Source organism: Corythoichthys intestinalis, chromosome 7 (assembly GCF_030265065.1).
Source record: "Corythoichthys intestinalis isolate RoL2023-P3 chromosome 7, ASM3026506v1, whole genome shotgun sequence".
Taxonomy (NCBI): domain Eukaryota; kingdom Metazoa; phylum Chordata; class Actinopteri; order Syngnathiformes; family Syngnathidae; genus Corythoichthys; species Corythoichthys intestinalis.
In genome coordinates, this window is record NC_080401.1 from 60,656,384 (window position 1) to 60,668,668 (window position 12,285).

At 42.2% G+C, this 12,285-nt stretch overlaps 1 protein-coding gene across 1 annotated transcript in view; it reads left to right on the plus strand.

Moving 5' to 3' along the window:
- Positions 1 to 12,285, plus strand: part of patj (PATJ crumbs cell polarity complex component) — a 69,110-nt gene that overhangs the window by 40,236 nt on the left and 16,589 nt on the right. Inside the window, exons 22-27 of the mRNA XM_057840763.1 lie at positions 740 to 804; positions 901 to 981; positions 2,475 to 2,546; positions 2,633 to 2,810; positions 5,053 to 5,163; positions 5,229 to 5,304. Of these exons, the coding sequence (XP_057696746.1) occupies positions 740 to 804; positions 901 to 981; positions 2,475 to 2,546; positions 2,633 to 2,810; positions 5,053 to 5,163; positions 5,229 to 5,304 (583 nt within the window). The remainder of the gene's footprint in view (positions 1 to 739; positions 805 to 900; positions 982 to 2,474; positions 2,547 to 2,632; positions 2,811 to 5,052; positions 5,164 to 5,228; positions 5,305 to 12,285) is intronic.

The following is a 12,285-nucleotide window of genomic DNA, read 5'->3' on the forward strand; positions in this document are numbered from 1 at the left end:
AACAGGAAGTGACCCTGAAATCAGCAGCAATGGACTTTTTTTGTTTTTAAAAAAAAACAATTTATAATTCTAATAAATGCTGAAATTTATAATTGAATTATCATTTTTTGTCATAAAAAGGAAGAATGACAAAACAACATGTACGTAAAAAAAGGAAATGAATAAAAAAGAACATTTACATTTTCATAAATACAACAAAAATATAAATTAAGAAAATAATTAGTTTAAATAACTATCAGTTAATTAGAAAAAAGTAGTACAAGTAAATAAGAATATACTTTTTAAAGTTTTTTTTTAAATATCTACATTTAAATTATTTTAATAATATTTCCATTTCTGATCAAATATTTTATTTTTGTACTAAAATGACAAAACAATCAAAAAACATTTTCATTTTTTCCATTTTTCATTTCTTTTTCAATCTAGAAATATTTTGAGAAAATGTATAATATATATACACACATATATATATTATTTACGTAAGTTTATCAATTTGATTATTTTTAAAGTTTTAAAAATAAAACTAAGGGAAAAAAATAATATTGGTAAATCAGAACATTTGTTTTTAAATTTGACCTTTTTTCCATTCATAAAACGGGTGGGGGTTGGTAAACATTCTGTTTTTCATTTATCTAAAAATGACTAAACAGTAATTATTCTCTTTATTTTTTTGTAAACGGAGAAAAAACTATTTTCCAATTTTTGGACTACAGAAACATCAATGTGTTTTGCCCGACAGACTGGCGCAGGGACGTACGGGGACACGGACGCTGATTCGGAAGTCAGCAGCGTGACAGAAGAGGGGTGAGTTGTTCTCCTTCTTTATGTTGTCTTTGTCGCCATCTGTTGTCACTTTTGCGAATTGCATTTAATGTGTAAATGTAAACACAATTGTTGTAGTTCTAGCAGCAGGATGATTGACACAGAGAAGCGGAGGAGGCGGAGCCAAGGAGGATTTGCTACCACCAGAAAAGGGCAGAGGTCAGATGGCATCCTTTTCAATGGCTCACTTCCTGTAGATTTGACGTCACTTCCTGTAGATTTTAGGGCCGAGGCATTTTGCGGCTGCCATCGACGGCGCTAGACATCCAATCCGTTTGGACTTGGAGTGGGCGAATGACCGCCAGTCCTCCCAGTTGAAATGAATGTCTGTCTTTGTCAATGGCAGTTCATTTTGGGTTACTTGCTTGTTATGTTTTGGGTACTTACAGGCCACTTCCTGTCCATTATTTCCTGTTTCTTGTGCATTTTGGAGCATTTCTGGGTCACTTCCTGTTCATCGGCCACTTCCTGTTGATTTTAGAGCATTTTTTGGTTACTTCCTGTCAATTTTGAGCCAATCCAAGGGAACTTCCTGTTCCTTTTTTATCATGTCCTGTGTATTTTAGAGCAACCTCCTATTGATTTTGGGTCACTTCCTGTGCATTATAGAGCATTTTTGCGTCATTTCCTGTTAATTGGTCACTTCCTGTTGATTTTTGGGTCTCTTCCTTTAAATTTTGGGTCATTCCGAGGGGACTTGCTGTTCATTTTTGATCATTTCCTATGCATTTTACGGCATTTCTGGGTAACTTCATATACATTTTTATTATGTTTCCCTGCTTTTTAGAGCATTTCTGGGTCACATCCTGTTCATTGGTCACTTCCTGTTGATTTCAGAGCACTTCTTGTTCACTTCCTGTACATTTTGAGACATTCCAATAAATTCATTTTTGATCATTTCCTGTGCATTATAGCGCATTTCTGGGTCACTTTATGTGCATTTTGGAGCATATTTGGGGTGACTTCCTGATCATTGGTCACTTCCTGTTGATTTGGGGGGGGTCTCTTTCTGTAAATTTTGGGCCATTCCAAGGGAACTCCCTGTTCATTTTTGATCATTCCCTGTGCATTTTAGAGCATTTCTGGGTCACTTCCTGTTGATGTTGAAGCACCTACAGTTCATTTCCTGTTGATTATGGGTCACTTCCTGTTCATTTTAGAGTCTCTTCCTGTAAATCTTGCGCCATTCCAAGGGAACTTCCTGTTCATTTTTTTTTATCATTTCCTGTACATTGTAGATCACTTCCTGTTCAGTTTTAATCGTTTTATAGCATTTTTAGGTCACTTCCCATTCATTGGTCACTTCTTGTTGATTTTAGAAAATTCCCGTGTTTATTTTGGATGGTCACTTCCTGTGAATTTGAAGGCGTTCCCGAGTAACTTCCTGTACATTTGAATCCCTTTCTGTGCATATCCTGGGTCACTTCCTGTTAGTTTTGGGGCACTTACAGGTCCATTTCTGCTGATTTTAGGGCGTTTGCAAGTGTCTCCCCTATACATTTTGGCCCACCTTTTGGGGCATTCTAGGGGAAGTTCCTGTCGATTTTTATCATTTCCTATTCATTTTAGGGCATTGGTCACTTCCTGTTGGTTTGAATGGGCATTCCGAGGGTTCACCTTTTGTTGATTTGGTATTCTTTCCTGTTGTGAAGGGACCTTCCCGAGAGAGAGGAGGGTGAAGGCGAGGAAACCCCCGAGTTTAGTCACTGGGGACCCCCGCGCAGGTAAGTACTTTCCCTCCTTGCTTTTTTTGACTCCCTCCCTCCCTCCCTCCCGGCCGCCATTTTGATGACGGCGTCCTTCCGCGCAGGGTGGAGGTGCGCGCCAAGCGCGGCGAGTCTCTGGGCCTGAGCATCGTGGGCGGCCGCCACGTCATCAAGCGTCTTCGCAACGGAGAAGAGCTGAAGGGAATCTTCATCAAGAACGTGGTCCGCGGGAGCCCCGCCGCCACCGCGCGCTCTCTCCACACAGGGGACAAGATCCTCCAGGTGAGCTTTCTGACTAGCTCCTGGACTCTGTAGCAAGATGGCTGCCGCTGGCAGGGTTAGAGTTGCTCTTAAAAAACAATTTGTGGACATAATTCAAAGGGAAGTTTTCTGTTGATTTTGACGCATTTACAGTTCACTTCCTGTTGATCTTGGGTCATTTCCTGTTGATTTTGGGTCACTTCCTGTTGCTTTTGAAGCACTCACAGTTCACTTCCTGTTGATTTTGGGTCACTTCCTGTTAATTTGGAGGACTTGCAATTCACTTCCTGTTGATTTTGGGTCACTTTCTGTCAATTTGGAGGACTTACAATACACTTCCTGTTGATTTTGGGTCACTTCCTGTTGATTTTGAAGCACTTACAGCTTATTTCCTGTTGATTTTGAAGCACTCACAGTTCACTTCCTGTTAATTTTGGGTCACTTCCTGTTGCTTTTGAAGCTCTCATAGTTCACTTCCTGTTGATTTTGGGTCACTTCCTGTTAATTTAGAGGACTTACAATTCACTTCCTGTTGATTTTGGGTCACTTCCTGTTGATTTTGAAGCACTTACAGTTCACTTCCTGTTGATTTTGAAGCACTCACAGTTCACTTCCTGTTAATTTGGGGTCACTTCCTGTTGCTTTTGAAGTTCTCATAGTTCACTTCCTGTTGATATTGGGTCACTTCCTGTTGATTTTGAAGCACTCACAGTTCACTTCCTGTTGATTTTGGGTCACTTCCTGTTAATTTGGAGGACTTACAATTCACTTCCTGTTGATTTTGAAGCACTTCCTGTTGATTTTGAAGCACTCACAGTTCACTTCCTGTTGATTTTGGGTCACTTCCTGTTGCTTTTGAAGCACTCACAGTTCACTTCCTGTTGATTTTTGGTCACTTCCTGTTAATTTGGAGGACTTACAATTCACTTCCTGTTGCTTTTGGATCACTTCCTGTTAATTTGGAGGATTTACAATACACTTCCTGTTGATTTTGGGTCACTTCCTGTTGATTTTGAAGCACTCACAGTTCACTTCCTGTTAATTTTGGGTCACTTCCTGTTGCTTTTGAAGCACTCACAGTTCACTTCCTGTTGATTTTGGGGGACTTACAATTCACTTCCTGTTGATTTTGAAACACCCACAGTTCACTTCCTGTTAATTTTGGGTCACTTCCTGTTGCTTTTGAAGCACTCAAAGTTCACTTCCTGTTGATTTTGGGTCACTTCCTGTTAAATTGGAGGACTTACAATTCACTTCCTGTTGATTTTGGGTCACTTCCTGTTAATTTGGAGGATTTACAATACACTTCCTGTTGATTTTGGGTCACTTCCTGTTGATTTTGTAGCACTCACAGTTCACTTCCTGTTAATTTTGGGTCACTTCCTGTTGCTTTTGAAGCACTCACAGTTCACTTCCTGTTGATTTTGGAGGACTTACAATTCACTTCCTGTTGATTTTGGGTCACTTCCTGTTAATTTAGAGGACTTACAATTCACTTCCTGTTGATTTTGGGTCACTTCCTGTTGATTTTGAAGCACTTACAGTTTACTTCCTGTGGAGTTTTGGGCACCGTCAGTTGATTTTGGCACTCTTACAATTCACTTCCTGTTGATTTTGAAGCACTCACAGTTCACGCACTGTTGATTTGGGGTCACTGCCTCTTCATTTTGAAGCACTTCCTGTTGATTGACGTCCTGATTTTGAAGCATTTACAGTTCACTTCCTGTTGATTTTGGGGCCTATTTCCTGTTGACTTCAGGTCACATGCTGGTGGTTTCAGGGCATTTTGTGTCACTTCCTTGTTTATTGGTCACTTCCTGTTGCTTTTGGGGCATTTTTGGGTCACTTCCTTGTTAATTGGTTCGTTCCTGTTGATTTCAGGTCACTTCCTGTTGGTTTCAGGGCATTTTTGGGTCACTTCCTTTTCCTTTAGTCACTTCCTGTTTGTTTCAGGGTATTTTTTGGGTCACTTCCATGTTCAGTTGTCACTTATTGTTGACTTCAGGTCAATTCCAGTTGATTTGAGGTCACTTCCTGTCGCTTTTAAGTCAAAGTCAGGTCTACTTCCTGGACCGCTGTTGCCGTGACGCTGCCTGAAGAGGGCCTGTCTACTTCCTTGATTTGTGACACATGTGTCCTTGTAGGCTTAATCTAACATTTGCATCTACTGACATGATGGTGCTTTTTCAACCACCGTGTAGGGTTTATTCCCGGTCGTTCAATTGGCAACACGTTGACAATCGCGGCAACCGCTTCTGCGCAGGTTTCGGGCGTGGATCTACGAGCAGCCACTCACGAAGAAGCGGTCGACGCCATCAAATCGGCCGAAAGTCCGGTCGTCTTCGTCGTCCAGAGCCTGTCTACGAACCCGCGGGTAGGTGTTGGCGGCCGCCTCGACTTGAGAGTTGAGTCGACTGTTTGTTTTTTGCGTGTGCGCAGATGGCAAGATCGGTCCCGCCCCCTCTGCGGGAGCCGCCCCCTTACAGACCTCCCGGCCAATCGGAGGCCCGCCAAGGTCAGTGTCGGAAGGGGGGACGATTTGCTCTGCTGATCCGTGAACATTTCCTGTTGGTTTTGGGTCACTTCCTGTTGACTTTGGGCCACTTTCTATTGATACTGTGGCATTTACGAATCACTTTCTGTGTGTTCGTAACCACTTCCTGTTTATTTTGTGGCATTTCCCAGTCACTTCCTGCACGTTTTGGGTCACATCCTTTAGATTTTGGTACATTTCCAGGTTACTTCCTCTCCATTTTGGGCCCTTTATGTGTCGCTTCCTGTTGAACTTAAGTCACTTCCCAGTTGATTTTGTGGGACTTCTGGGTCACTTCCTGTGTATTTTGGCTCACTTCCTTTTGATTTGGGGACCTTTATGGGTTACTTCCTGTTGATTTCAGGCCATTTCCTGTTGATTTTTGGCCATTTACAGGTCAAATCCTCTTGATTTTGGTCATGAGGTTTATTTTGGGGCGTTTCTGGGTTACTTCCTGTTGATTTGAGGTCATTTCCTGTTGATTTTGGAACATTTCATGGTTACTTCATGTTGACTTGAGATCATTTTCTGTGGAGTTTGGGCCATTCACAGGTCTCTTCCTCTTGATTTTGGTCACTTTGTTTATTTTGGGGCATTTCCGGGTTACTTCCTGTTGGTTTGAGGTCATTTCTTGTTGATTTTGGAACATTTCATGGTTACTTCCTGTTAACTTTGCGCCATTTCCTATTGATATTTTGGCATTTACGGGTCACTCCCTGTGTATTTTGGGCTACCTCATTTGACTTTGGGACATTTCTGGTTTACTTCCTGTTGAATTGAGGTCATTTCCTGTTGATTCTGGAGCATTTATGGGTCACTTCCTGTTAACTTTGAGCCACTTCCTATTGATATTTTGGCATTTACGGGTCACTTCCTTTTGATTGTGGTCACGTTGTACAATACTTTCCTGTCTTTTATTATTATGTGCCATGTTTGTCTTTGTTGTAAAGCACTTTAGGGACCTTTGGGGTTTTGTAAAGTGCTATATAAATCAATTTGATTGACTTTCTGTTAATTTGGGGATATTTCTGGGTTACTTCCTATTTATTTGGGGTTACTTCCTGTGGATTTGAGGTCACTTCCGCTTGACTTTGGTCACTTTGTTTATTTTTGGGGCATTTCTGGGTTACTTCCTGTTAATTCGAAGTCATTTCCTGTTGATTTTGAGCATTTACGGGTCACATCCTGTCAACTTTCAACCACTTCCTATTGTTTTGTCATTTACTGGTCACTTCCTGTCTATTTTGGACCAATTCCTTTTGGTTTTGGGACATTTCCTGGTTACTGCCTGTAGATTTGGTGTTGGGACATCAATTCCGCTAGATTTTGGTCACTTTGTTTATTTTGGGGCATTTCTGGGTTACTTCCTGTTGATTTTGGGGCATTTATGGGTCACTTGCTGTTAACTTTGAGCCACTTCCTATTAATATTTTGGTATGTATATTTTGGGGCCCTTCCTTTTGATTTTGGTACATTTCAGGGTTGCTTCCTATTGATTTGAGGTCATTTCCTCTTATTTTGTGGCGTTTATGGGTGTCGGGTCAGTTCCTATGGATTTGGGGGCATTTCTGGGTCACTTCCTGTTGGTACGGCGTCGCTTCTTGTTCATTTTGGGGGCATTTCAGGCCTCTTCCTCTCATGTCGGTCGGCCGTAACTGACACAAAATGGCCGACATTTGATAACGGCTGTCGAGCTCTATGTATGTGTGAAATCTACGGCATCAGCAGAGGGGGCGGCTCGGCTCGGCGCGGAGCCATACTGTGTGTTCATTCCATTTTTTTTTTCTCTTTACAGGCCTCCTTTGACCACACCCTCTCTCTCTGTCCCCTTCCCCTTTTATCAATCAAGCGGTTTGATGATGTCGCCGTCTCGCGATGGTTTCTTCTTTGGTTGTGTGGGTGGGGATCGCTCGCTTGACCTCTGCCGGTCGGGTGCTGAGCGAACCTTAGCCCTTTATAGGGCAAGTGACTATTTTTGGTCATTCCCCATTCAGTTACAATGCCACCACATACAGCACCCAGAAATGTCAGTATTCGACAAAAAAATGAAATAAAAAGGATGTGAATTGTTAACTGTAAATGCCCCAAGAACAGCGGGAAGTGATAGTGAAATATTTCCAAATCAACAGGAAGTGACTCAAAAAAACAGGAATGGTTTCAGGCATGAATGCCCCAAAATCAACAGGACATGATCTGTAAATGCCCCGAGATCACCAGGAAATGACCATGAAATACTCCCAAATCAACAAGAAGTAACCCAAGATCAACAGGAATTGCCCCTGAAATGCCCTAAAATCAACAGTGACCCAAAAAACAGTAGGTGACCTCGGAATGTCTCCAAATCAACAGGAAGTGAACCGTAAAGGCCTTAAAATGAACAGGAATTGCCCTGTAAATGCTGCCAAATCAACAGAAAGTGACCCATAATCAACAGGAAGTTATCTTAAAAGCTACAGGAAGTGACCCTGGAATGCTCCTGAAGGAAGTGCCCCAAAATAAACTGGAGCAGACCCTGAATTGCCACAATATCAATAGGAAGTGACCCAAAATCAACAGGACATGATCTGAAAATGCCCCGAGATAAACAGCAAGTGACCGTGAAATGCTCCGGAATCAACAGGAAGTGGCCCAAAATAAACAGGAATTGTTTCAGGAATGCCTCAGAATCAACTGACGGTGCCCGGAAGTCAACAAGAATTGCCCCTGAAATGGCCTAAAAATCGACAGTGACCCAAAATGAACAGGAAGTGCCCTGTAAATGCCCAAAATCAACAGAAAGTCATCAATAATCAACAGGAAGTTGTTTTAAAAGCTACTAAAAATGACCCTGGAACGCTCCAAAATCAACAGGAAGTGACCCAAAATAAACAGGAATTGTTTCAGGAACCCCCTAAAATCAACAGGAAGTGCCCCTGAAATGCCCTAAAATAAACAAAGAAAATAGGAAGTCGGAATGCCTCCCAATCAACAGGAAGTGACTTGTAAAGGCCCTAAAATGAACAGGAAGTGACCCCGGAATACCGCAAAATGTACAGGAAGTGACCCAAAACCAACAGGAAGAGACCTGAAATGACCCAAAATGAACAAGAAGTGACTCCATACCAACAGGAAGTCACCTGGGAATACCCCAAGATCAACAGGAAGTGTCCCCAAATGAAAAGGAAGTCACCTGGGAAGTCCCCAAGATCAACAGGAAGTGTTCCTAAATGAAAAGGAAGTGAATGGAAATGTCACAAAAGCAAAAAGGAAGTGACCAAAAATTAACAGGACATGCTGTAAATGCCCCAAGATCAACAGGAAGTGACCCGGAAATGCTCCCAAATCAACAGGAAGTGACCCCAAATTAACAGGAATTGTTTCAGGAATGCCACAAAATCAAAAGGAAGTGTCCCCAAATGAAAAGGAAGTGACCTGTAAAAGCCCAAAATCAACAGGATGTGACCCGGGAATGCTCCCAAATCATCAGGAAGTGACCCAAAATCAACAGGAATTGTTCCAGGAACACCCTAAAATCAACAGGAAGTGTTCCCAATTGACAAGGAAGTGACCTGTAAAAGCCCAAAATCAACAGAAATGCTCCCAAATCATCAGGAAGTGACCCAAAAATCAACAGGAATTGTTCCAAGGACAACCCAAAATGAACAGGACCTGGACTGTAAATACCCCAAGACCAATGGGGACGGCCGTTATCACTTGTCGGCCATTTTGTGTCAGTCACGGCCGATCAAGATGAGAGGAAGTGACCCTGAAATGCTCCCAAATCAACAGGAAGTGAGCCAAAATAAACAGGAATTGTTTTAGGAATGCCACAAAATCAACAGGAAGTGTCCCCAAAAGAAAAGGAAGAGACTGGTAAAAGCCCAAAATCACCCGCAAGTGACCTCAGAATGCCTCCAAATCCTTAGGAAGTGACCCAAAATCAACAGGTATTGTTTCAGGAATGCCCTAAAATCAACAGGAAGTGTCCCCAATTGAAAAGGAAATGACCCGGGAATACCCCAAAATCAATAGAAAGTGATCCAAAATGAACAGGACTTGGACTGTAAATGCCTCAATAACAATGGGGACGGCCGCTATCACTTGTTGGGCATTTTTCGTCAGTTACGGCTGGTCAACATGAGAGGAAATGACCCTGAAATGCTCCCAAATCAACAGGAAGTGACCCGAAATAAGGAATAGTTTCAGGAATGCCACAAAATCAACAGGAAGTGTCCCCTAATTAAAAGGAAGTGACCTGGGAATACCCCAAGAGCAACAAGAAGTGACCCAAAATTAGCAGGACATGATCTGTAAATGCCACAATATCAACATTTACTGTTGTTATCACTTGTCGGCCATTTTGTGTCTGTCACGGCCAATCAACATGACAGGAAGAGACCTGAAATGACCCAAAATGAACAAGAAGTGACTCCATACCAACAGGAAGTCACCCGGGAATACCCCAAGATCAACAGGAAGTGTCCCCAAATGAAAAGGAAGTGACCTGGGAAGTACCCAAGATCAACAGGAATTGTTCCTAAATGAAAAGGAAGTGAATGGAAATGTCACTAAAAGCAAAACGGAAGTGACCAAAAATTAACAGGACATGCTGTAAATGCCCCAAAATCAACAGGAAGTGACCCGGAAATGCTCCCAAATCATCAGGAAGTGACCCAAAATCAACAGGAATTGTTCCAGGAACAATCCAAAATGAACCGGACCTGGACTGTAAATGCCTCAAGATGAGAGGAGGTGACCCTGAAATGCTCCCAAATCAACAAGAAGTGACCCAAAATAAACAGGAATTGTTTTAGGAATCCCACAAAATCGACAGGAAGTGTCCCCAAATGAAAAGGAAGAGACTGGTAAAAGTCCAAATTCAACAGGAAGTGACCCAGAAATGCTCCCAAATCATCAGGAAGTGACCCAAAATCAACAGGAATTGTTCCAGGAGCAACCCAAAATGAACAGGACCTGGACTGTAAATGCCCCAAGAATAATGGGGATGTCCGTTATCACTTTTCGGCCATTTTGTGTCAGTCACGGCCGATCAAGATGAGAGGAAGTGACCCTGAAATGCTCCCAAATCAACAGGAAGTGACCCAAAAATAAACAGTAATTGTTTCATGAACACCACAAAATCAACAGGAAGTGTCCCCAAATGAAAAGGAAGTGACCTGTAAAAGCCCCAAATCAACAGGAAGTGACCTCAGAATGCCTCAAAATTGACAGGAAGTGACCCAAAATTAGCAGTAAGTGATCAGTAAATGCCCCTGGCTGTCAATGAATGCCCTATAATGGGTTAATTAGGTGGTGTGGGCATGGCCTTCATGATGGGTGTGGCCAGTGAGCATGCTCATGTGTCAATCCAATGAATTGCTGGAAATAAATGAACACATTTTGACACCGTTGCCAAGTGTCGGTCGATTGGATGGGCTTGATGATGCTACGCTATACCGAGGTCAGTCGGCGGGGGGCGCTGCTGACCCGCGTGAGTCAGGTTGGGAGTGAGGGGGGGGTTCATGATAGATTGCTAGCTACCAGTCTACACACGCATGCAGTGTTTGAATGTAGCGTCCTCAGCCAGACTGAAGCGAGGAGCATGCCGAGGGAAGGTTAGTGCTCGCGCCGTTAAAACCCGGTGTCGGCTCGCCGTCACGGGCGGGACGGCGCCAGACGTCCGCCGATCCCGTCTAGCGCCGTCCGCCCCTAGTTAAATGGCCGGTCGTACGTCATCGTCGCCTGTGCCGGGCGGACACGTTCACCCTCACAGATGCAACGGTGCGCTCCATAGTGTGTACTCCTAGTGTGCTTGTTTTTGTTTGTTTTTTTGGGTGGAGGGAATGGGGGTTGGTCCACTTTTTTCCATTTGCAGTGGTCCCATTTTCAAATGTTCCAAAAACTCACAGGCTCTCTTTCGATATTGCCATTAACGTTCACAGTTCTGCCAAAAACCCCCCAAAAACTCCAAAAACCGAGTCAGTTTTTGTCCAAATTGCATCATTCCCATATTAAAAATACTGCTAAATTTGCATAACGAATTAGGCCAAAATCTGACAAAAAACTTGCATATGGCGGAAAACACTCAGGTGACTTGAAGTTCCGCTCTGAGACCCCCAATTTAGCAAAATTGTCCGATATGTATGTGTGATACATCATTGGAAAAGAAACATTTTAAGCAGGAGGGCATTTTAAAAAAAAAATTTTTTTTTTTTTTAAACAGCAAAATCCTATATGGAGGTGAGAGCACGCGAGAACAGAATTACAGACGCCATGACTTTGACGAGATATTATGGCGTACTTACTTTGTTTTGATCCAAAAACTCCATGTAGCATGTATCACTGTGTCTCAAGACACATCTGTGAATGGCCACAGCTGGATTTTTGGGGGATTTTATGGGTGAAACATGGTAATATAACGGGTCGCGATGCAGAAATCGCAGACATCAAGGAGTGGTCGAGATTTTCTTTTTCATATATTTACCCTTTTAAAAGTTTTTTTCCCAACTTTTTTTTTGTTTGGATCAATTATTTATCATCTAACATTTTGGGGAAAATGCAACAGTAACAAAAAAAAAATACAATTAAGCGAGAGTTATGAGGTAGATATCCGTGACTTTTTTACAGACGCCATTTTTTTCATTTTGACATAATTTGTTCAAAAGTTTAAAATATGAGTAATTTTTTTAAGTGTTTTTTTTTTTTTTTTTAAACCGAAATATGAGACATCAACGAATGATTCTAAGCTAAAAACGACAGACATTTGGAATAATAAATATACTTAATTACCTTCGTTTTATGGCTGGGTTGAAACAAAAGCGGTTGCGCGATGTCTGTAAACGGGGGTTTTCAGGGTAAAACGGACAAATTACAAATAGTTTGGGGGCTTCATGTCCCATGAATCTGCTATGGCAGCATATTGGTCTATCAAACACAACAGTTATCTTAAAATACAACAGTTTCTTTTAAAGAGGGGTGCAAGAG